At 39.3% G+C, this 26,284-nt stretch overlaps 1 protein-coding gene across 1 annotated transcript; it reads left to right on the top strand.

The window, feature by feature from the left end:
* The first annotated feature begins 13,515 nt into the window (after window positions 1-13,515).
* Kcnv2 (potassium voltage-gated channel modifier subfamily V member 2) lies at window positions 13,516-25,386 on the top strand. Its single transcript, XM_027954769.2, has 2 exons — window positions 13,516-14,919; window positions 25,129-25,386. The coding sequence occupies exons 1-2, from the start codon at window positions 13,516-13,518 to the stop codon at window positions 25,384-25,386; spliced, it is 1,662 nt and encodes a 553-aa protein (XP_027810570.1).
* Window positions 25,387-26,284: the final 898 nt, after the last annotated feature.

A 26,284-nucleotide genomic window follows, 5' to 3' on the forward strand; every position in this document is an offset into this window, starting at 1 on the left:
GGAGTTCATAACCCACTTGAATCAAAGTGTGAAATATATGATATGTCAAGAACTATGTAATGTTTTGAACAACCAACAATAAAAATTTTAAAAAATATATGTGAATCTAAGCCAGGCATAATAGTGCACACCTGTAATCCCAGTTACTCAGGAGAATGAGGCAGGGGGACCACAGTTTGAGGCCAGCCTCAGCAACTTAGCAAGACCCTGTCTCAAAACTGAAATAAAATAAAAGGTTGGGGGTGTAACTCAGTGGAAGAGTGAATGCTTAGCATGCACAAAGCCCTGGGTTGAATCCCCAGTACTGGAAAAACAATTATATGTATGTATGTATGTTTAAATCTAGATGTGGATCTGCACATGGAAAAATGACTATTATATATCACTGAGAATAGAATAGAAAATTATATTTGTTATCATCCCACTTATATAAATTCTATATGAACAAACGCGTGTGACATTATACATAATTATATATGCATATGTACATGGGTGCATATATACATGTATGCATAGAGCGATATATAACGATTTCTGGTTGAAGATTCACCATGATGCTAACAGTAGTTACTTGGGGTTGTGATATTTGAGGTGAATGAGCTGAGGCTGTAGCTCAGTGATAGCACTTGCCTACTGCATGTGAGTTCCTGGGTTTGATCCCCAGCACTAAAGGTGGTGGGGAGGGAGGGAGGGAGAGAGGGAGAAAGAGAGGGGGGGAGAGATTGATTTGAGATAGAATTTATTTTCCTCTTTGTACATCTCTCTGTTGATGATTTTTTAAGGTTAATCAGATAATATTATCAAAGAAGTGAAAAGATCATGTCCTGAGTAACTCCAGATATCAGGAGCACAAATAATGAGTTGAAATCAATGCTTGCATCAGAACATGGGCATTGGAGACACAGATGGCGGCAGGACCTGCTCACCCAGAAAAAGGAGCAAGGGAAAGATATATTGGACTAAATAATCTAGGCTTTATCTCTATGTAGTGTTCACCATAATAATAAAAAAGATTCAAAGTTTATATTAACAAAGGATGACAGAAACTATGTTAGCACATCAGTCCCATTCCCAAACATCAAGAGCTTCAACAGTATTAAAAATACTATAAAGAATAATAATCACCTTGTGGAAATCTCTCATGTCTTAGAGCCAGCTTATGAAAAGTAAGGAAATTGCTGGACAGGGCTTCCTTGTAAAATGTCACTTTGTCCCTTTTCTTAGTCCCTCCTTTTTCTAACAGCCTAGACTATAGACTCACTTCCTAGAGGTACAAAATGTTGCAATCACAGCTATGGACATGACATGGCGAAGCAGAAAGCTAGAAGGAGCCTGGACTCTTGATAGCATCCTTAGCACTTCTTCCAGCCCCGGACTGCCCATCTTTGGATATGTTGTCATAGGAGGAAAATAATGGCTTCATGTAGAAGCACCCAGTTAGCACTCTTCCAGTTACGTGTAGCTGAATGTAATCTTAAAGGATCCACACAATAAAAATTCCTTTAAAGGATTTTGCTTATTCATATTTTGTGATGTTCTTACATAAGCAGGAGCTACAATGGACTTTTGCCAGATTAATTTTAGAAGAAATCAAGTGTGAAATTATGAGGGCAAGGAAAATCAATACCTTTCTTGAAAAAAAAAATGTTATTTACTAATCACAGACCCTTAGCAGCACCCAATATAGGATGACATACAAATAGTTGCTATGTCAATTATAATAATTTCTATTTCATAAACCTTTCATGACAATGTGCTAATCTGGTTCCGGTTTGATCTTTGATCCAGAATACTGTACTGACTTTCCTCATAGTTTTCTCTGAAATCAGCTGCCTTCTTTAAAATTTAATCTGCATCAACATAAGAACACTGTAGCCACAATTGTATTCATTTAAATCCCACTTATATTTTAGACCTTTATCACATAAGGTCCAGTCCTTCTGTTCTGATTTTATGAATAGTCATTGTAATTCAGAAAAGTTCTTTAGAAAGTTGCATGAAAAGTATTTATCTACGTTATATAATTTTGCCATGACTGATAACTGTTGATCTGTACCAAAAAAAAAAAAAAAAAAAAACGGTTCTGGAGTAAAGCTACATAGGAAATTTATATGATATAATTGAGTCATCATTGACCATTTATAGTCCTTTCCCATCACTGCATTTATTAACCCTTAAAAGATTTTCAGAGAATGGTTCTATTCCAATGTTCTTCATGTACCATCTGTTCAAGTGCATTCCTTATATTCTTACTAGGTTTTCACAGATGCCACTTTTTAAATCAGCAATCTCCTCAGGAGTATCATCTGGCTCCCGTTACTCTGCTCCAGGGAGCCCCTTGTCACCACAGTAATGCCAGCATCAGAGCAGATGTTCCTTATTCTCTGGCATATTTCGCTTCCTTGGAAGAAATTTTTAATGCATATTTTGAGGTGAAAAAAAATCGTGTGGTGAAAGCATTTTCTGCAAGTGCTCTCTCTCTGCATCAAATGCAATGCTTGGTAGCCTCATTGCCACTCTTCGAAAGGCTTGGTCAGAGAGCACCCAGGAGAGAACAGTGGAAAATCACAGGAGTTAGATGTGAAACAGCATCAAATTCTATAAGACTCAACTGTTTAAAGAGACTGTTTCACAACAGAAAATAAGCAAGGCTTGATTTGGCAGAAGACAACGTCTTGTTTTGGGAAGATATGAGACATACATTTGTGATACTTATGCAGAATGATTTGGAAGACAAAGATTTTTCATGAAGGCCATTAGTGTGGATAACTAAGTGCAGCTCTTTTTATTAGTGCTAGGATCTGATATTTAAATGGCTTTAAAATATTTCCTTCATGTCTACAACTTAGTTGTTCCACATGGACAGAACTTCAAAGTGAAAACTAGATGCAGAGAGGCAGAAACACTCTCAAGTTAAAGGGAAAGTGTGTTGTGCTGGAGTTAGACCAGGGTTGTAGAAGCAGGTGAGCTGGATGTTGCTCACCTAGCTGTCTGTGGGGACTTGAGCAAGCACCTTACCTATATAACCTGACACCTCAATTCCTCATCTTTAGAGTGAGAAGTGGGACAGGATGATCTCCAGGGGGGCTTCCAGCTTGGAAGTAGCATAGAATTATTTTGAATCCATTTCCAGAATAGCATAACAAATGGTGAGCTCTGTTGCATCCACTGGGGTTAGAGGGACATGTTGAAAGCTGGTCCATGTATGTTTAGGAGGAACAGTAAATGAAGATGATAAATCAAAGTGAGAGTTTTCTAAGCCAGGGGCACAGCTTTATGGGCTGCATTTTTGGCCACAACATATCAGAGGAGAGGGAAGTTCCTAGAGTGACAGGAAAATAAGTCCCATAATCTAGAACCAGCTCTACCCATCACTCGCAAGCATCATCAGGCTGGAAACTCACATTTGAGAATCTCAGGTTCTTCATCTTTAAAAGAGAGAATTAAAGTAAATGAATAGGTTGGGTGCACTGGCACATGCCTGTAATCCCAGTGGCACTGGAGGCTCACTAGTTCAAAGCCAGCCTCAGCAACTTAGCAAGACCCTGTCTCAAAGTTAAAAAAAAGACAGAAGCCAAAAAAAACATGGGCTTGGAATGTTGCGCAATGCCCCTGGGCTCAATCCCTGACACTGATAAATAAATAAATAAATAAATAAATAAAGTGGATGGATGAGCTCTGGGGAAGTGGGTGCAGCTTCCAGATTGAAGCCTGATGGCAAGACATCGATAGGAAACATGTTTACTTACAGCCTTCCCTTCTCTCCATCATTTACTTTCCCTTCTCCAGACTCAGACAACTTTAATTTGGTTAGCAAGAATTTCAACTGACCAAGACACTTTGCAATCAATTGCTGCTCTCATCCATTCCACATTCCACCTATGGTCAAATGGGCAAATTTTAAAAAGCAGTGAACAAATAATTCAATTATTGGAACAAGTTTACAAGATTTAACTAAAGCTTTGGGGGATGAAAAAGAAAGCAAAACAAACTTACTCTTTTTTCCTTTATTGAAAGTTAGGAGGATTGTTAATATAAAACTTATTTTAGCTTGGTTATTAAGTATCCAGATGTTCATCTCAAATTCCCACTTTACAATTACAATCTTTGTCATTTAGTGAAGGGACTTCAAAGGCCTCAAAAGAAATGTAGCTTCCCAAGTAAATGTCAATTCTCTCTTTCTCTATCCCCTCATTTTTACAAAAATATTTCTTCTGAGCAATCTTGTTTTTCTTCTATTTGGCTTAGTTTTCCCCTTTAACATTACTTTCTCCCCAGGTGTGTTAGTCAGCTTTCCGTTACTGTAACAAAACACTTTGTTATAGTAAACTTACAGAGGAAAGATTTATTGGGGCTCACAATTTTGGAGTTTTCAATCCATAGTCGGGCTTTGGGCCTGAGGTGAGTGAGGCCATTTATCATGGTGGAAATTACACAGCAGAGCAAAACCCTTCACCTCACAGCCAGGATGAAATAGAGAAAGGAAGAAACCCCTTAGAGGCCAGCAGACCTCCCCACCTATACACATACACATAGTGACTGGATGACCTCTCCCTAGGCCCCACCTACCTCCTTAAGTTTCCACCATCTCCCAATAGCATAGCAGGAAACTAAGACTTTAACACAAAGGCTTTCAGGGGACATTTAAGATCTAAACTAGAGCACCAAGCTATCCTGAAACCATTCTGAAATGTCCTTTACCAACTCAGGCTTCTCAACCCCATTCCATCAACCCATTCATTGAGCTATCAAAATTGCTTTCTCCCTGTCACATTGCCTTCTATCTTAGAAATGGCCAGTTTATGGTGGCAAAATCACTTAGTGAGAGGCTCATGGGCAGTGCTCCTGAGAGAAGACTGATCCAGACCCAGAACATCCTGCACACTCACATAATGCAAATAAGGTTGCCACTAAGTCACTGGTGGCTATTTAAGTTCATTTCAAAATAAAATTTAAAACTCCATTCTTTAGTGGCACTATTCATGTACTAAGCATAAAAACATTTCTATGAACACAGATTGGTCTATTAGACAGTGTTGCCTTAACAAAGAAATCTATTCTAGTGGCAAACTGTGAATGTGACTATTATTTCTGTGGGAAACTCTACATTTACTAAAAATGAAGCACAGCCCCGCTGGAGCTCAGGCCTGGCCCAGATCCGCCCACACTGACCTGTGCGGGACCCAGGCTCACAGTAGGGCTGGGTCCAGTCGGCCACTGGCAGACACCAGCCAGAGCTCAGGCTCTGGAACAGGACTGTCTCTTCCGGGAGCTCAGGCCCAGCCCCATTCAACCCACAGTGACTTGCTCAGGACCCAAGACCAGGGTAGGCCCCAGTTCGCCAACTCCCCACCACCACCTGGGAGCCCAAGCCTAACCCACTTTCGTTTTGGAACACTGAAGACATCTGCACAACCTTCCCCACAGAGTAGCCCCTACCTTTTGACAACAGACAGGACCTAGAAGCAACTGTATCTCAGAGCAGGCATCCCAAAGACACTGTGAGGCCTACCCTTTCATCCCCATCTCTGTAAGATATTGCATCCATCTTGGGGCACCTGCACTATTATTTGAGTTACTTTGGCTATTGCCACCACCACCTTTAGTTGCAGTAGCATACGTTGAGGGACACCAGCAGGGTCTGGAAGCCCAACATCAAGGTGAGGTACAGACAATCTGCATGGGTACTAAAAGAATATAGGGTAGAAACTGTAATATCTCAGATCCACACTGCAAGAAAGGAAGACACAGACAACATAAAAAAACAAGGGAGGAAAGTGCCCCAAATAAACCAGGGCACTATAATAATAGAATCCATGGACAGCGAAGTTGATGAAATGTCAGAGAAGGAGTTCAGAATGTTCATAATTAAAATGATCTGTGAATTAAAAAAGACCTAAATGAGCAAATACAGGAAAAAATCGATCACTCCAACAAAGAGATAACAGAGTAAATACAAGTAGCAAAAGATCACTTCAAGAGAGAGATAGAGAATCTGAAAAAAAAATCCTTCAAATGAAGGATACAATAAACCAAATAAAAATTTCAGTAGAAAGCATAACCAACAGAGTAGATCACTTGGAAGAAAGAACGTCAGGTAATGAAAACAAAGTATACAATCTGGAAAATAAAGTTGATCACACAGTGAAGGTAAGAAACCATGAACAGAACATCCAAGAATTATGGGACAGCATCAAAAGACCGAACCTAAGAGATCTGGGGATAGAGGAAGGCACAGAGTTTGAAAGGAAAGGAATGCACAATCACTTCAATGAGATAATATCAGAAAATTTCCCAAGCATGAAGAATGAATTGGAAAACCAAATACAAGAGGCTTATAGGACACCAAATGTACAAAATTACAACCTATCTACACCAAGGCACATTATAATGAAAATGCCTAGCATACAGAATAAGGATAGAATCTTAAAAGCCACAAGAGAGAGGAATCAGATCACATATAGGGGGAGACCAATTCATATCTCGGCAGATTTTTCAACCCAGACCCTCAAAGCCAGGAGATCATGGAACAACATATACCAAGCTCTGAAAGAAAATAGATACCAACCAAGAAAATTCCAGAACTGAATGGATACACAGCCAAGTTCTACAAGACCATTAAAAAATAACTGATGCCAATATTCTTCAATTTATTTCAGGAAATAAAAAAAGAGGGAGCACTTCCAAACTAATTCTATGAGGTCAATATCACCCTGATTCCAAAACCAGGCAAAGACACATAAAAAAAAAGAAAACTTCAGACCAATATCTCTAATAAACATAGATGCAAACATTCTCAATATAATTCTGGTAAATCAAAAACATTAACATATCAAAAATATAGTACACCACAATTAAGTGGGATTCATTTCAGGGATGCAAGATTGGTTCAACATACGGAAATCAATAAATATAATTCACCACATCAATAGACTTAAAGATAAGGACCATATGATCATCTCAATAGATGCAGAAAAACCATTTGACAAAATACAGCACCACTTCATGTTCAAAACACTGGAAAAACTAGGGATAACAGGAACATATCTCAAATCGTAAAAGCAATCAATGCTAAGCCCCAGGTCAACATCATTCTAAATGGAGAAAAATTGAAGGCATTCCCTCAAAAAACTGGAACAAGGCAGGGATGCCTTCTTTCACAACTTCTATTTAACATAGTTCTTGAAACACTGGCCAGAGCAATTAGACGGACAAAAGAAATTAAAAGGATATGCATAGGTAAAGAAGAACTCAAATTAGCACTATTTGCTGATGATATGATTCTATACCTAGAAGACCCAAAAAATTCCACCAGAAAACTTCTAGAACCAGTAAATGAATTCAGCAAAGTAGTAGGATACAAAACTAACACCTAAAGGCATTTCTGTATATCAGTGACAAATCCTCAGAAAGGAAAACTACCTCATTTACAATAGCATCAAAAAAATAAATAAATAAAATACTTGGGAATCAACTTAATGAAAGAGGCGAAAGACCTCTACAATGAAAACTAAAGAAAGAAATTAAAGAAGACCTTAGAAGATGGAAAGATCTACCTTGTTCTTGGATAGGAAGAATTAATATTGTTGAAATGACCATACTACCAAAAGCACTATACAGATTTAATGCAATTCCAATCAAAATCACAATAGCATTCCTCATAGAAATATAAAAATCAGTCATGAAATTCATCTGGAGAAATAAGAGACCCAGAATAGCTAAAGCAATCCTTAGCAGAAAGAGTGAAGCAGGTGGCATTGCTATACCAGAACTTAAACTATACTACAGAGCTACAGTAACAAAAACAGCATGGTATTGGCACCAAAAAGACTTGTAGACCAGTGGTACAGAATAGAGGACACAGAGTCTAACCTAAAAATTACAGTTACCTTATATTAGACAAAGGTGCCAAAAATGTACATTGGAGAAAACATAGCCTCTTCAACAAATGGTGCTGGGAAAACTGGAAATCTATATGCAACAAAATGAAATTAAACCCTAATCTGTCACCATGCACAAAACTCAACTCAAAGTGGATCAAGGACCTAGGAGTTAAACCAGAGACCCTGTGCCTATTCAAAGAAAAAGGTGGCCCAAATCTCCATCATGTCAGATTAGGCCCCAACTTCCTTAACAAGTCTCCTATAGCACAAGAATTAATATCAAGAATCAATAAATGGAATGGATTCAAACTGAAAAGCTTCTTCTCAGCAAAAGAAACAATCAGTGAGGTGAATAGAGAGCCTACTAATTGGGAACAAATTCTTACCACATGCATGTCAGAGCACCAAACTCTAGAATATATAAAGAATTCAAAAATCTTAACACCAAAAAGAAAAAAAAAACAAAACAACAACCAATAAATGAGCCAAGGGCATGAACAGACACTTCTCAGAAGAAGACATACCATCAATCAAAAAATATATGAAAAAATGTTCACATTTCTAGCAATTAGAGAGATGCAAATCAAAACTACTCTAGGATTTCATCTCACTCCAGTCAGAATGGCAGCTATTAACAACACAAACAACTATCAGTGTTGGCGAGGATTTGAGGAATAAGGCACACTCATTCATTGCTGGTGGGACTGCAAAATGGTGCAGCCAATATGGAAAGCAGTATGGAGAATCTTTGGAAAAACTGTAAATTGAACCACCATTTGACCCAGCTATCCCACTCCTTGGTCTATGCCCCAAAGACTTAAAAACAGCATACTACAGGGACAAAGCCACATCAATGTTTATAGCAGCACAATTCATAATAGCTAAACTGTGGAACCAACCTAGATGCCATTCAGTAGATAAATGGATAGGAAAGATGTGGTATATATACACAATGGATTATTATTCAGCATTAAAAGAGAATAAAATCATGGAATTTTCAGGTAAATGGATGGAACTGGAGAGTATAATGCTAAGTCAAATTAGCCAACCCCCAAAGACCAAACACAGAACGATTTCTCTGATTTAAGGATGCTGATTCATAATATGCAGAGGGCGAGGGGTGGGGGAGTTGGGAGGATTAATTGAACTCTAGATAGGGCAAAGGAGAAAAGGAGAGGGAGGGAAAGAGAGTGGGTGTAGGGGTAGGAAAGATGGTGGCATGTGATGGTCACCATTACCCTAAGTACATGTATAAAGACACGAAGGATATGACGATTTTGTGTACAACAAGAGATACAAAACATTGTGCTCTATATGTGTAATATGAATTGTAAAGCATTCTGTTGTCAAATATAACAAATTAAAAAAATAAAATGAAGCTATTTATGTCTGGTAGATGTACAACCAGAATTTGGGATAGGAGGTAGCCAGATGAGGGAGATATGACTGTCTTTTTAGGAGTACCTTTTATATGCCAGGGTTTGGGCATAGGTGGAACAAATGAAGATACAGGAGAAGAGAACTCTCTTTTTATATTAGAAGGAAATGTTCCAGGAACTCACTTTTCAGATGACAAAAGAGACTAAAGGGACCAATTTGTCCAAAGCTTTAAAACCAGAGTTAGTGCAAAATTGAGTCTATCTACAGTGAAGTATTCTGTCTACTGTCCCATGCTGCCTATAAACCTCTGTCACTAGGGAAAAGCAGGGAGGACTCCTAGGCACTGTTCTTCAAAATGTATCAGCTTTCCACCAAAGTGAAGCTTGGGGCTATGCCAATGCAGAGAGCAAGACATACTTTTTTAGCTTTTTATTTTAAGATAATTATAGTCTCACACACAGTTGTAAGAAGTAATACAGAGAGATCTTGCATATTCCTTTGATAGCTTCTCTAAAAAATCTGTATACTAGACCCTCTACTTGGTGCTGGGACTATAGAAAAAAGATTTTCTTTACCCTAAAGGACTTTAAAAGCTAATGGAAGCCTATAAAGCTATCATTAATAAGAGATGATTAAAGCAAAATGTAACACTATAGTCAGCTCTCAATTATCAAATAATAGTAATGACATTCTAGCTAAGCAAGTATGAAACAAACACCTAACTGCTCTATGTCTCAGTTTTTTCATCAGTAAAGTAGGAGTAATCATAGCATCTGTACTAGAGGATCAGTGTGAACATTCACAGAGTACAGAATCTGGGTATTTTAGTTACTATTAATATTGCATCCATCATTAGGATTCTGTTCTCCATTCTAAAATTGCTCTATCATGCACTTATGGAACTTTTATATGGGAAAAATTTCAATTGCTTTTTGTTAAAATAAGTGTCTCACATTGTGAGCTAGTGGTATGCCTTATCTTAGATAAGGACACTGAGAAGGGGCAGCTAATCCACCTTGGATAACATAGAGAGATTTCAGAAGGATCACTAAAAGAGAAGATGAGATCTGAGCTGATTTTTTTTCTGGCACTTTCTTTCCTTTACTTCTAGTTCATGCTTCATATTTTTGATATAGGTATATATTTTGCCTATATGGATTATACTGTAGACTATTTTTATATCTTCTTTTTAATGCCCACCAATATATTATTTACACAAATTCTTGTCAATTACCATATGGATTTTTTTATAATACAATCATTATGTTTATTTTATCCTTAATTCCATACAGTTGGCTATACCTATAAGTGTTTGACTTTTGGTATCTTTGACTTGGTGTGAAAATGACATGAATTCAGTGGAAACTATCACTCAAATTTTCAATTTTGACTTTTTCATGGGTTTGTGATGTACAGTATGCACCATTCTTACAATACTGGGCAGTGACAATGAACCACAGAGGCTGATTTTGAAGATCAACGATTTAGGGAGGAAAAAAGGCAGGAGAGAATTCAAGGGAAATGAAACATTAAATAAACATTAGATTCCTAGTAATTTTGAGGCAGAAGGGGGCCCAAAGATCATCCAGTCCTACTTTTCGGCCCCTGCAGCTCTTCCTTGCAACTGTTCATGGATTTTTAAATGTACTGCCCACTTGATGAAGCTACCTATTCCAGATACTTAGCTGTTGTTGACATTTACATGCATACACCTCAAAGCAAAATCCAAACAACATACCCACATGAGCAGATGATTCAGGGTATAAGAGCAATCCATCAAGGCAACAGTCCTCACCTACTGCAAGGTTGTGGTGTTTGTGATTAGGGTTCCAATGCTTTACGAACATTAACAACTGCAAAATTTTTAAATGCAAAAGCCTTGAGAGTATTGAAAATTTAGGCAAGTAGCACTATGTTATTTTGGAAAAAAAGGGAGGAAGTTAAAAATATGAAAATGGTGATACTCTTACTTTTTATAATATAATTGGTCCTAGAGGGAAAAATAAATCCTACATTATGTCAAAATTATTATGACGGTACTCAACACAATATACAGGACAGAACAGAAAAATGGTTAAGTGTGTGACTAGAGTAGCAATATCAATATTGTATGCCAATATGAGAACACTAGAAATACATTTAGGAACTTAAAGGCTGAGCCTGGTAAGCAGCTTTATTGTAAGCCTGTAGGCTGAAGGTAGTTCAAGCTCAACAGTATCAGTGAGTATTACATGAGCAGGTGCAGACCCCACAGCCACTTTACCTCTTAGCAAATTTGAAGCAAAACTAAAATTGAACTATGTGATAGAGCACTACAAATCAGTGAGAAAAAATTAATTAATGTGTTGAGACATCCAGATAAATACTTGAGACCTTTACTCTTCACATCAAACTTAATTCCTGATAAATTTTTTAAGTGAAAAATAAAATTATAAAAAGGAAAATTTTAAGACTTTCAAAGTGGTAACGAGTTTTGTAATATGACACAACATCTAGAAGTAATAAAAAATTTTATATGAGAAAATATCATCAAAGACTAAGATTATAAAAAATTATAATTCATGTCACAGGTGAAAAACCTCTTTTCATAATATATTAAGCTCTCCTTCTAATCAACAAGAATACCAGCAATTCAATGAAAAAATATGAGCAAAATACGTGAACAATTTGCAGAAAAATATAATAGATCATAATCACGTAAAAATGCTCAATCACAAAAAATACAAATTCAAATTAAACTGCATATTATTCTCACCTATAAAACTTGGAGACCTCAAAAATATGATCATACATTCTTATTCATTGATGGTGAGTTGTACATTGGTAAAACTTTTATGGAGGTAAATTTGGTACTATCAATCAAAATTGTAAATGTGCAGTCTTTGACCTAGTAATTCCATTTCTAAGAATTTATCCTTCATATATATTGAGCATATGTATAAGGTTATTTGTTGCTTCATTGTTTATAAGATCAAAGATAGAAAGTTACCTGATTGTCTCTTATTGTCAAACTGCTAAGTGGCTATTATCAAAATGAGACAAATATTTATGATCAGATATGAAAACACCTTTAAGATATATGGTTAACTGGAAAAAAGCAAAGTGTATACAACATTCCTTGATATGGGTTCATGATAGAAAGCTAGTCAGATTATACATGGACATAGGTAGATTTTTGCTTATGTATATTAAGATTTTTGCTTGTATTTATTTAGAATACCTGAAGGACAGCCAGAAACTAGTAAAAATGGTTGTTTCCTTGGAGGTGTATCTGATGCTGGAGGTTAGAGGTAGGGGAGAGAGAAACTTTTTACTGTAGTGCAGCTTTTTATCTTTTGAATTTACCAGGAATGCTAGTTATTCAAAATAAAGTCAATCAAAAAGTCAATTCCCTCAGAATAAATATCTTCTTCTCTTACACCTGTTTGTTTTTTGTGCTCTTTTGCTGTCCTTGCATATTTTTATCATTGGCAAAACCATTAGCTCCTTGAGTGCTACAATTCCATCTCCAGCATTATCACAATGTCACGAAAAGGGATTTTTAAAAAAATGATGTTTTGAAGGATGATGAAAACCCTTTTCTTGGAATAAATCTGGCCACCTTTAAACAAGGCTGTTAAATACTCTTTCATCCAATCTGGGGATACTGCCTTGAAACATGTCCTCACTGTTTAAGAGGATGAAAGAAAGGTAAAAGCTGAAACTGACTTAAAGATCTATCTGGACTCCTGCGCACTGCTGCTAAGGAGAACCCATGTGGGAAAATGTGATTGTGTGGATGGATGAGAAGGAGATTATTTAAACTCTTATAGGATCCATATTCTAGTTAATTCAGTTGATTTCTTCCTGGCACACATATCCTTCACAAGGGCAAGGTTGAGTGACATTTTTATTAGCAATAATCTCTGCCTTCTTCTGATTATCTAGAGATTTAAGACCACATAATCATCCTCCACGTCAGAGTAGGGCAGGAGGAGGAGGGAATAGGCTAAGAGGCCCCAAATCCCTCCTAACACTTGCTTCTTCCCTATCAGCAAGATTAGTCCACAGCACTGTTGACTATGTTCAGACCTAGCAGGCCAGGCAGGGCCGAACTGGGCTTTCCAGGGCCTGAGGAGCAGCATTTCTGAGAGCAGGGCCTGGAACCTCAGGGGCACTTGTCCAGGCAGGTCTCTCGGAGACAGTGGCAGTGACCAGGCTAAGGACCCTACGACAATCAGGGTAACAAGCAAGAGATTTGACTCCATCAGCCATGCTGAAACAAACTAACAAGAGGAGAAGGTCTTGGAGCTACAAACCCTGGAGTACTCTGGAGAGTGAGGACCCTCCAAGCACAGGTACCAACCAACACCGCAGGAGCATCTGCTCCACAGGGGCTCGTTCAGGCTCCCACGGCAGCATCATGCCATGGACCGAGGTGAGATATAACTACTATATCGAGGAGGACGATAGTGGCGGAGAGGAGGAGGAAGAGTGGAAGGACAACCTTGCCAAGGAGGACCAGCAGCCAGGGGAGATCACCACTGCACAGCTGGATGGCCATACAGACACTCCAGCCCAGTTGTCCATGCTGAACGTGAATGTTGGAGGCCACAGCTACCAGTTAGATTACTGCGAATTGGCCAGCTACCCCAAAACACGCCTGGGCCGCCTTGTCACCTCCACGACCCGCAGCCGCCAGCTGGGCCTGTGTGATGACTATGAGGCAAAGACGGAAGAATACTTCTTCGATCGTGATCCAGATGTCTTCCAGCTCGTCTACAATTTCTACACATCAGGGGTTCTGTTAGTGCGAGATGAGCTGTGCCCTCAAAACTTCCTGGAGGAGCTGGGCTATTGGGGCGTGAGGCTCAAGTACACACCACGCTGTTGCCGCATCTGCTTCGAGGAGCGACGCGAGGAACTGAGTGAACAGCTCAAGATCCAACGCGAGCTGCGCGCACAGGCGCAGGCAGAGGAGGCTGAAGAGCTCTTCCGGGACATGCGCTTCTGTGGAGCACAGCGGCGCCGCCTCTGGAACTTCATGGAGAAGCCCTTTTCATCTGTGGCTGCGAAGGTCATGGGGGTGGCCTCCAACCTCTTTGTGCTCATCTCAGTGGTGACACTGACACTCAACACCGTGGAGGAGATGCAGCAGCAGGCAGAGGAGGGCACAGGTGGCGACCCGGGGCCCATCCTGGAGCACCTGGAGATGCTGTGTGTAGCGTTCTTCACTCTTGAGTACCTGCTGCGTCTTATCTCCACACCAGACCTGCGGCGCTTTGCGCGCAGCGCCCTCAACCTCGTGGACCTGGTGGCCATACTGCCGCTTTACCTGCAGCTGCTGCTCGAGGGCTTCACTGAGGAGGTTCAGGGGTACAGCAAGGGCTCAACACATGATCAAGACCTAGAGACGGTGGGCCGTGTGGGCAAGGTGGGCCAGGTATTGCGCATCATGCGCCTCATGCGTATCTTCCGCATCCTTAAGCTAGCTCGCCACTCCACGGGACTGCGTGCCTTTGGCTTCACGTTGCTCCAGTGCTACCAGCAGGTGGGCTGCCTCCTGCTCTTTATCACCTTGGGCATTTTTACCTTCTCTGCAGCTGTCTACTCCGTGGAGCATGACGTGCCTGGCACCAACTTCACCAGCATCCTTCAAGCCTGGTGGTGGGCCGCGGTGAGTACCATGACCCCTGAGTTTCTCTACTCTTTTCATCCCATCACAAAATGGGAATTGATGTTAACAAGTTGGAAAGACATAGACATTTATAGTCTAGTAAGTAACTAAACTTGACTTGGTCTCAAGAATCTTTAAATCCTGATTTAGTCTTAAAATTCTTGACAGGCAGATTTTAAGAAAGATTCATTGTGAGTGTGGGTTGTTTCATTGTCTTCATTATTATTAATTACAACCTATGGATCATCCAATATCCTAAATGGTTTATAAAGTTTATGTCATGTAAATATCACATCCCTGGGTGGCAGTTATGATCACCATTTTCTTTAAAAAAAAAAAAAAGGCAAGGTGGGGGGGGGAAGTAGGAAATTGCTTCAGTTTTCAAGGGAAGCTGTAGATTTATGCAGAGAAGTAAGATTTGACTAAATAGTACTGACTCTAAAATTCTACTGCTTTTGGTTTTAGTTAAATCTGTGTAAAAAGAAACATCTAATATGACACTATTTCTAAGTATACAAAAGTTCTTTCAGTATTACCTATACTTGTTCCATTGTACAGCTAGAGGAATAGGTACAGAGAGTTTGGGTGCAGACACACAGCTCTGGCTGCAAAGCTAGGATCAAAACCCTGTGCCCTTTGCACACCCCAGCACTATCGCTTCCAGACTTTAGTTACTTTTCATACCTTGCCTATTTGTACAGCTAATGTATTAATTATTTTTTCATTGTTTTCTTTTGTATTTGTCTTTTTATACTTCTTATGCCATTTACTCAAATATCTGTGTTTCTGGTGTTCTTGATGTATCCCTGAAAATAAATGCTAACTAGTTCTTCTCAGTCCAATGAATAAACTAGTATATATGAGAAAGAACTAGATGTAGTCTTTCCTTATTAGAGTAGTTTGCAATGCCTTTAAAGATAGTAAGCAAACATAAAAAGGAAGTAGATATTTTCAATATTCACTTTGTGTATGTTAGAACCCACAGTCTGGTGTGAAATTCTGAGATGAACCATCACAGGGCTACCAACAGTGTAGTATAACATGATGGAAGATTTAGAGCACTGGGTTCTAGTCTCAGATCTGTCAATAATTAACTGTGACTAAATGAACTTCACTCCATCATTCTCTCTGCTCAGTTTCCACATCTCTGAAAGAGGAAGTGAGACTTGTAGAGCTTTGCAGTTCAATGAGTCTTTCTTCCCTTGAAAGCAGAGAGCTCATATGTATACCAGGACTTACAAGCTTTCTTCAATGACAGGATGACATTAGGCTCTTCTAAATGAGCTTAGCCAAATGCCACTCCTCTGATCATATTCCAAGTGACGAAAGGTCATCCCCATAGTAGATAAACCATGGGTACAGATGGAGCTCATGGAGAATGATTTGTCCCGAGCAAATGACATTTACTTTGGAGGTGACTAAGGCAGGAAGGCAAAAGAGTAAATCCTCATGATGATATAATACAAGGTTTAGAGTCAAATTTTAAGTTATCTAAATATCTTAAAAGGCTCACAGAGGTTGGCATTGGCCCTAGGGGACTCTTTCATACTACATTTAACCCACAATGTTTGCTTTAACTTTTTATGTATTAATGTAAACATTTTTATTAGTTATGTCATTAATATTGAATTTTTACTTTTAAAATATTTCCAGAAGTGAATAACCATTGATCCACTTAATTTCCTGATCTGTTTAAGGTACACTGAAGTTTAAAACTTTTAGTTATCCCCTTTTATGTTAAACTGAAATCATTTTACTCAAGATAAATGTTTTCTATAATTTTTACAATAATAATTGAATTACCATTCAGTTTTTATCCATAATTACTTTGCCAATTGTGCTTTTACCAATGTGAGGTTTTTCCTTTTTTTTCTTTTATTTTTTAGTAGCCATTATCTTTATCAGACACTATTTTCAAGAACTAAATTTTGCACATTCTAACCTTTCCGTTTACCAACAGCCTTCATCCACTTTTTGAGATTTATACCAGTATAAATAATTATGTATTAGATAAATGATAGATAACTTGTTTCTCTTCATTAAGTAAATCTCTGAACACAATAGAAGTAATTCCCCTTGAATTTTAGGACTATTCATTCCCCAGAGCTGATGTTATTAATCCTGTTCTTTCCTGTACTTCTGATTACCTTGTACATTGTGTACTAAGGATTCTTATCCTCACAGAGCAAGGAGGAAGGAATGCTGTCAAGATGATATACACAAAGATGGCTTGGTTTTCGTGTATAGGTGCAAAGTGAAAAGATACAAAATAATGGGCCAAATCCTCATTTAACCCACAAAAGTCCATCTTATTCACTCACTGTGCAAGAAGTTACTGAACACGAATGTGCCAAGTACTATTCCAAGCACTAGGGATACAGAGTGATTGGGGAGGGGATGAAAAAATATTTTCATCATAGAGCTTGCATTCTAGTGGACAAAGACATAATAAATAAGATATTGGTGTGTCTTGTGTGGCAGGATAGGCCAGAGAACAATATGGGTGGTAGAATTTCCCTTTAATGGTATAGTCAGAGAAGGCTTCTTAGAGAAGGTGACATTGAGATAAAACTTGAATGATGAGGAGAAACTCACCTAAATACACATAACTAAATAGACGTCAGAATCTGACCAGTGGAATCCCAAAAGCAACTGTGGATCCAGTGGTCTCCATGAATTTTATTGATCAAACCATCTCATTATTTTAGAAATTTTGAGCACAAATAAGATAAATGTGTATTTAGTTATCTATAAATAAGTGATTTATTGCCATAATAATAATGTCTTAGAAAACACCTCACAGTCCAGAAGCTTAAAACATCAAGCATTCATTTAGCACATCAGTATAAAATTGAGCAGTTTAGTCTGACTTTAACTGGAAGGTTCTTCTCATTTGGTGTCACTTGTTCTCATGTCTGATGGTCAACTGTATGATAGATGGGAGGGGGGAGGTCTGGGCTGCACATCCCTCATATATAGAATAGGAATATGTGCTTGGCTGCGGCAAAGGGCAAAAGGAAGCGTACCAGCCCAATCATGAAAGTGCTGTATTGCTTCTGTTCATATTTTCTTAATTTATTTAATTGTTCATGTTTGCTCAACCCAAAGCAAATCATATGGCTGTATTCAGTCAAGAGGCCAGACAGGTTGGCTCAATCAGAAGAGGAAAGCTCTGGGAAGTTACGTGGCAAAGAGCTTGACTACGGGGCAATATAACAATTAGGCCCAATATTAACGTTATTCTACTTCAGCAGTATATTACTGCTCAAATATATTGCACCCATCAGAAAACATACACTCACAAAATGACAATTTCAAAATGAGGTTTAAAAAAATTATGATTGATATTGTGTTATGCAACTCCAGAACTGTACCCCTTGTAGAATCTTTGCCACACATGCAAAACAGATTTTCTAATCTATTCTCTTATGTTTTTTAGTGTTTTCTGGACAACCCCAAACCTGACTTGCTTATAATAATCTTCCCTGTCTCTATGCCAAGGACCCTGAAACCTTCCTCCTTAATTCTACTTGGAGTTTTAGGAATACAATCATTTTCATTATCGTGACTTCTCCTACAGCTGCAAAACAAATCCCTCATGGGCCCTTTCATCTGCAAAAACTAATGCATGAGGATATAAGATAGACCCGTCTTGCTGTCCAATGGAGATTATTTGTGAGTACTAATGTAATAAGAAACATATGTAAACTAGCCTGTTCTAAGACTGCAATAAATAGAAGCTACCATATCTGGCTAGTTGATAGTCTTTATCACACAGAAGCAATAACCTTTGCTGCCAAATTTATTTTGGGGGAAATCAAAACAGAAGTGATTCCTTTTCTACTGGGGAAAAAAAAAGACTGTAAAACATATAAAAGGGTCAATTGTTCTGTCAAGAGAGAACTTCCCAGTGTGCAGATAAACAGGCCATGCCTGGAACAGCTCCAGCAATTTGGGGGTTCTCTAGGTTGTCTGTGAGTGAGAGATGTATGGAACAGATCAACAAGGACAATCAACTCTATGATGAAGCTGTAATTATTGGCCTCTTATGTGGGTATATTTTTAAGTAGAAAAGATCCATTGGACTATCAACAAACCATTTCATTCTGAGCCTTCCAGAGCAAGTTAAAGTTGTAGAAACCAAACAAGAAACTTAGGATGTGAACTCATTACTTCAGAAACTTCTGAAAAGAAAATTTATCTCAAGCCAAGGGACCAAATAATTGCACCCAGAGATCTTGCTCTGATCTTTCTGTTTCCTCAAATATGTTATCCTTTCCTTGCAAAAAGTTGGCATCTGCAAGATCACTGAAGTTTAATTTAATTGATTGCTTTGAGGAGATTCATTTGGAAAAGTGAACTAGTTAGATTACAGTGTGGAAGACAGAAACCCAGGTGGGTATTTGGTATAGGGAAATAGATACATAGGTATTAAAAGGAAGAGCAAGAATAGCAACTGCAGGGAATAGCTGTTGGCCTTAGAGCTAGGAAAACAAATAGGAGTAGGCAGTTTAATCAGAGCTTTGGAGCACAGAGGAGGGGCACTGTGTAGCTGATGCACAGATTTCTAAGATGGTCCTGGAGGTTGGTATGAAAAAAATGCCATAGATATCTGTTTTACTGGAGGGATGATAGAAACCAGCAGCAGCAGTTAAGATCCTTCTGACCTCATCCCACCATCCAGGCTCCACAATGTGCCTCCACTTGGTAGAATATAACCAGAAGACAGTAGGTAAGGGAATCCCAGTTACAGAATTACAGAAGTGTATGGAAAGTGTCAGGCCTGGAATTGAGAGACACCAGAGAATGTCTGGCACAAGAGGGGTTAGAGTTCTCCTAGTTCCTTCAGAAACAGCACAGGAGCTATAAATGGGACAAGGGCTCATAGACACTTAATGACTTTTGATCTTATGGGTCCCTGATTTAGAAATGGTCCTCTTATACATCTTCAAAATATGCTCTTCTCATTGTCCAGTAGAACTTATGTGGAGCCTGATGGAGTTTTAGAGGGCAATGAGAGGTTCTGAATAAGCTCAGGATACAGAGGACAGCATACTGGGTACCTTCTTGTGGGTGGATTAATAGAGCCCAGACTTGAAATGGTTTTACTTTCATGCACACATGCCTCTTTATTGTGCCACTTATGTACATGTTGGAGTTTTAATATACAGATGAGTGTTGTTCTCTTCAAGGTGATTGTCCATGAGCTCATTCTAACAGTGTTTCCACTAATCAAAACATTCTTTGAATTCCAATGAGGAATTACCTTCAGAGATTGTGACATGTACATTTACTTTTTTGTGATAGTACTACCTATTTACCTTTCTTGAGGCTGCATTCAGTATGTTATTTATTTATTAACTTTTTTTTAGTCGTAGTTGGACACAATATCTTTATTTTATTTTTATTTGGTGCTGAGGATCGAACCCAGGGCTTTGCACATGCTAGGTGAGCGCTCTACCACTGAGCCACAACCACAGCCCCTGTGTTCAGTATTTTAAAATAGTCAAAAGTCATCTTGAGTTTAAGATTAGTACCTAGAATTAACTATCAAAGTGGATACAACCTTATATCAAAGTCTTGCCACAAGTCTTTTGTGCAAATTATAATCAAAACAGGATTCCAAAAATATTTGTTACAACAGTAGCATGGGTAAATATCGTCTTTGAAACCGACTGCTTTGAAGGTCAACATACGCCGAAATATATAATAATCTTAGGCAGAAAAGGCCAGTTTTTAACCACCTTCAATTCTTTGAGAAAACTAGGAAGGATATTATTTTCAAAAATTAGTTTTATTCCCTGAGGTCACAATTCCTAGATTCATGGGTATCAAGACTTTCTCTATGCCTGTTTTTTAAAAACTTTTTACTGGTGCATTATAATTATACATAACAGTGGGATTCAGAGACAGACATGGTAGCATAGTCCCGTAATCCCATTGACCATTGACGCTGGATGCTGGCATTGGAGGACTGCAAGTTCGAGGCCAGCTTGGGCAATTTAGCAATATCCTCAACAACTTAACAAGAACCTGTCTCAAAATAAAAAATAAAAATTGGTGATGTAATTCAATGGTAAAGAGCCCTGGATTCAATTCTTAGTCCTGGGGTTGGGGGAGAAAGAATAAAAGGAAGGAAGGAGGGAAGGAAAGAAGGAAGCAAGAGAGGGAGGGAGAGATGGATGGATTCTTTGTAATATATTCATACATGCATTATAATTTAGTCAATTATTCTTCATTGCTCCCCCTTTCACTTCTTTCCCTCCTTTCTCCCCCTGATCCCCCTTTTCTACTCTGCTGGTTTCCCTTATATTATCACCCACCCCACCTCATTTTTTTTTTCTCTAGCTTCTAATATGGGAAAATATACAACTCTTGACTTTCTAAGTCTGGCTTATTTCACTTACCATGTTCTCCAGTTCTATTTTCCTGCACATAACATAATTTTGTTCTTCTTTGTGGCTAAGTAAAACTCCATTTATGTATATATAGCACATTTTCTTTCTCCATTCATCCATTGATGGACATCTAGGCTGATTCCATAATTTGGCTATTGTCAGTTGCATTGTTATAAACATGGGTGTGCCGGCACCACCTAATTCTTTATGAAGGAAACACATTCCTTTTTCAAAGTAAAAATCCAAATACAGTCGTTGTAAAGTTTTGGAGGAAAATTTGTCCTCATAATGTTTGGCAGGTCAGGGTTTGCTGATTAATGAGTAAGCAGCTGGGGGAAAGTCACATTCTGGCTTTGGGGATCCAAAGTTAAGGAAAATATGTATGTTTTCAGCAGAATGATAGTTTTCAGTTTACAGAATGGCAGGGTCAACCAATTTTTCTGGATATTAAGTTGGCTTGCAGACATTTTGGTCATGTTTCCAATCCAACTCCTACTAATGTGAGAAATCACTCAATGAGGTCACCTGGGTCAGTTCTGGGCCTTCAGGGTTTAATGTCCATCTAGGGAGAAATGGTTTGGCATATGGAACCTGGATTTTAAAAGAAGTTCCTACAGCCAAGGAATCTTAATTCCTCCCAGAGCAAGAAACAGATCAGTAATTGAATCAAATTAGCCACAAAATAGACAACACATAAATTAACTGTACATTTTGAAAAAATTCTTGGGAACCAGTCGCACACAGCCTCCTAGCAGAAGAGGTCTTTTCTCTAAAATTAGAGATCCAAGACACAATAGGCACATCAAATATTTATTCATCTTTAAGCCAATTTTCTTTGCTTTTGACTTTTCACTCAAAGTTCAGCCAAAGAAGAAACAAAACACAAAGAAGTTGGGGCTGGGGCAAAGCAAAGCCAGTGTGGGATTAATCAAAGCTTAAAATAAGCACTGTCTTGATTATTTTCCTTCCTCTGTGTCCTCCCTCTGCCCCTGACCCCTACCTCCCCGCACACACATCCTGGATCCTTGAGTGTTGGTTTACTGCAAGGACTCCCAGTTGGATTTTCCTGGATGTTTCATATCCTAAAGCTACCCCATCCTACCGCTCACCTCTGCACTCAAACTCTCTTTAGCCCTCCTCCAGGGGGTGTGAGTTAATGGTGTCAGTGACAGATGAAAATTACTGCTCAACTCACACACCTGAGTGGAGATCTGATCGGGTTTTTTAACTTTTGATATGGCCGGTAAGAAAACACACACACACACACACACACACACACACACACACACACACACAAGCATCCATCACAGCCTCTCATTACCCTTTCACCCAGAAGTTAGGAAAAGCAGATTCTCTACAAGAGCCAGAGGGCACCCCTCCCCCTAATCTCCCTCAACCAGCAATTAGCAGAAGTCAGGGAGGAGCCTGTTTCCACAGCCTGTGGGTCCAAAGAGCTTAACAAATATAAAGCTTCTGGTACAGAGCGTACCTGTCAATGTTGGTCTTTGCCACCCTTCGGCTGGGATGAGCTTTAAGATATGGAGTCCCTTGGATTTGCCTACATGTTACATGCACTAACATTATTGCTCACATGTTCTATACCAGGCATTCCTTCATTTCCTGTAACAATCCTTTAAAAAGTAGAAACTGAGATCAAGAGAGCGTAAATGACTCACCCAACTCACATGGTTGGGAAGTGGATTCAGACCCAAGAAGTCTAGTGTGGTACCTGTTTTCTTAACCTCATCTACATCATCCTGCCTCTTCTATGCTTGCTTGTTTTCTTCCCCTATGGGAAAGGCAGCACATCACTCAGCAGTTCTCTCATCAGAGATGGAGCTCTGAGCCCTGAAACCTCACCGGGAGGTACACTTTGCCTTATCCTTTTTTTTTAAACTGAGGATTGAACCCAGGGGTACTTTACCACTGAGCTACATCCCCAGCCCCTTTTATTTTTATCTTTAGAGACAAGGTCTTGCTAAGTTGCTGAGGTTGGCCTTGAACTTGAGATCCTTCTGGCCCAACGTTAGGATTTGCTGAGGTGACAGGCATGTGACACTGCCCCCTGGCACACTGTCTCCTTTTGATGGGCTAGACAGAGCTGTGATTCTTATCAGCTTCACCAGATTTTTCAGCTGACTCATTTCTCCATTTCATTCTTATTGATCAATCAATCACACTTGTAAGTTCAAACTGACCCTTAACATCTTCAAAACAAAAATGGTTTCATTTCTAGGCTAAAGGCCACTTCAGAATGGTTAGTAGGTGAATTTGTATGATTACTGCTATCTCCTGGAATATTGTGGCAATGACTGTACAAATCAATGGAGCAACAAGTGCCACCTAAAGTTGTGCAAGGCAGAATTTACAACTGTGAGCAACAGCGTGGCTTAAGAGGCTTCTAGTAACTTGGCCAACAGTTTAGGGACCACAGGAAGCACATGAGACATAAAAAAAAATGGGTCCCCAAGGGATTTTCCCAAGGTTTTCTCTGGCTATACTAACTGATAACTAGTCCCATGGGTATCTGCATTTTAAAACAGAAGCTTGTTAACCTAAATAAATCTCTCATTAGTGGGATTTAAAGCAGTGTGACGAGTGGTAAGAAGAATTTCATGTGGAGTGTGCATAATTTGAGTCTGTGAGGTCTTCCAACAATACCTTCACAAAATAAGAAGTGTTTCTCTGGACACTTGCAATTAAGGTGCCTTCATATAAAATATCTCCATTGAACTATATGACAACTCTGAGAGGTGCTATAATTGTCTTCATTTTAAAAGATGAAAGGAAGACAATGGAGGCGCTGAATGCCATTTGTGTGCATGATAGTATGTTGAGTGCTATATATTTATTTTCTAAATTTAGTCTTCACAAGAATCATGGGAGTTAGGTGGTACCATCTAAGTAACTGAATGTTTTGCCCAAGGGGTCTCAGCTGGGAAGAGTCAGGGTCAGAATTTGAACACTGGTCTTTACTGGCTGCTGAGAGCCACAGCCAGTTGTAATGGCCCCTGGCATTTTGCCAATACTATTGGTTGAGAAGTGAGCCATTAAGATGATGCTGGATTGATTCAATTGTATATTAGACCCTTGCTGTCCGCCTCAGGCGCCGGCTACTTTGAAGTTCTCCCAGGGATTCCTGGAGAGTTCACGTTGGTTGGGGAAGTGCCGGAGGGGAGGAGGGATTTCCGGTTGGTGTGTGGTGTGTTCCTGAAGGAGTCGCGCGTGGGTGGTGTTCAGGAGAGTTCCTGGGGAGTGTGCATGGAATGCTGTTGGAGTTCAGGCAATAAAGTTTCCTGTTTGTAGATACAAGTGCTTTGTGGCGGCTCGTTGATTTGTGCCCAGCTAGACTGCAGCAACTGGCTTTAAGTCCAAGCTCATTTCTAATACATTCGTGATCCAGGCCAACCCAGGGAACTCCTATTCTGATGCTGGCCCCAGCTGGGGACAGGGGTAAGGAGATAATAACCAGCATTTACTCAGCACATTCTGCACCAGGAATTCAACATGTTATCTTAAATTCTCTTTACAATAACCCTTTAAAGTAAGTATCTCTACCCCCATGTTATATATGAGTACTATGAGGAATAGTCAGGTTTCAAACCAGAGTCTTCGAGCTCCTTAGCCTGTATTCTTTCCATGGCATAAGTCCTATTGGCAGACTTTCTGATACCCTCTGAAGCTGGCTCCATAAGAAGCTGTTACATGCCCCTGGGTGCCTGCAGGGAGACAGAGGATGCCCTCCTGCCTGTTTCTGTCTTTCTCCTCCCTCATAATACTAACAGTTCCATTCTGCTTTCCCTCCATACAGGTGAGCCTCTCCACTGTGGGCTATGGAGACATGTGCCCAGAGACCCATCTAGGCAGGCTCTTTGCCTTCCTCTGCATTGCTTTTGGAATCATTCTCAATGGGATGCCCATTTCCATCCTCTACAACAAGTTCTCTGACTACTATAGCAAGCTCAAAGCTTATGAATATACTGCCATACGTAGGGAGAGAGGAAACGTGGATTTCATACAGAGAGCCAAAAAGAAGATGGCTGAGTGTCTGGCTAGAAGCAACACATAGCCCACCCCAAGGCAAGAGAATACTTCATAGGCTTTGTCTCTGGTAGATTCCAGGAATTTTAAGACTTCATTTGCTCCCTTTATTATTATGAATGGCAGAAAGAACATGTGGGGCAGACATACACAAAGGCATTCACTTCATAAAATTCTATCTCTAGAAATATTCATTTTGGCCAGAATGCCTCATTTTGCTCATGCAACTGAGTTGCATGCAAAAACCTAACCTTTCCAATGATGCTGATGTTGAAAATAGTTTGAAAGGAGCACTATCTTGGATTTGTCTTTTAGCTTCTCATGGCATCCATATTTTTGGAATTGAGTTCACTTGAGATAATTTTCTTAAATAAAATGAAGATGTTTTTATTCAGTTCAGGGAGATGGAGTGTCACAGCAGGAACTATGTGAGCTTTGGAGGTAGACCAACCTCTCAGTCAAAATCCCAGATCTACCAAACTATATGATTTGAGCCAAGTTACCTTAACCCTCTGAGCCTCAGTTTCTTCAGTTATAAAATATAGGCAATAACAACTATCTTGAGTATGAGTATGTAGATTAGAGACACTTGTAAATGCTCAGTGAATGATAGATGTTTAAGTTGTTGGAGTGGGTATTGTCTAATAAACTCTCTAGAACAGTGGTTCTCAATTAAAGGCAGTTTTGCCCCTAGGACATGTGACAATGTCTAGGGATTTTTTTTTTAATTGTCCATACTGTGAAGGACGGAGAGGGAGGCTTCTGACATCCAGTAAGTGGAGACCTAGGGTACTGATGAACATCCTACAATGCACAGGACACCCCCGCAAACAGCAAATTATCTTACCCCAAATGTCAATAATGCCCAATTTAAGGAACTGGTCTAGACATGATGTGGGAGCCCCAACTTGACCTGTGAAATAAGT

The sequence above is a fragment of the Marmota flaviventris genome, chromosome 13, assembly GCF_047511675.1.
Source record: "Marmota flaviventris isolate mMarFla1 chromosome 13, mMarFla1.hap1, whole genome shotgun sequence".
NCBI lineage: Eukaryota > Metazoa > Chordata > Mammalia > Rodentia > Sciuridae > Marmota > Marmota flaviventris.

Bases quoted from the DNA above. Each gene is read 5' to 3' on its own strand.
- Kcnv2 (XM_027954769.2), top strand. From the start codon at position 13,516: ATGCTGAAACAAACTAACAAGAGGAGAAGGTCTTGGAGCTACAAACCC. The intron at 14,920-25,128 runs GTGAGTACCATG...CCCTCCATACAG, and splicing joins AAGCCTGGTGGTGGGCCGCG to GTGAGCCTCTCCACTGTGGG.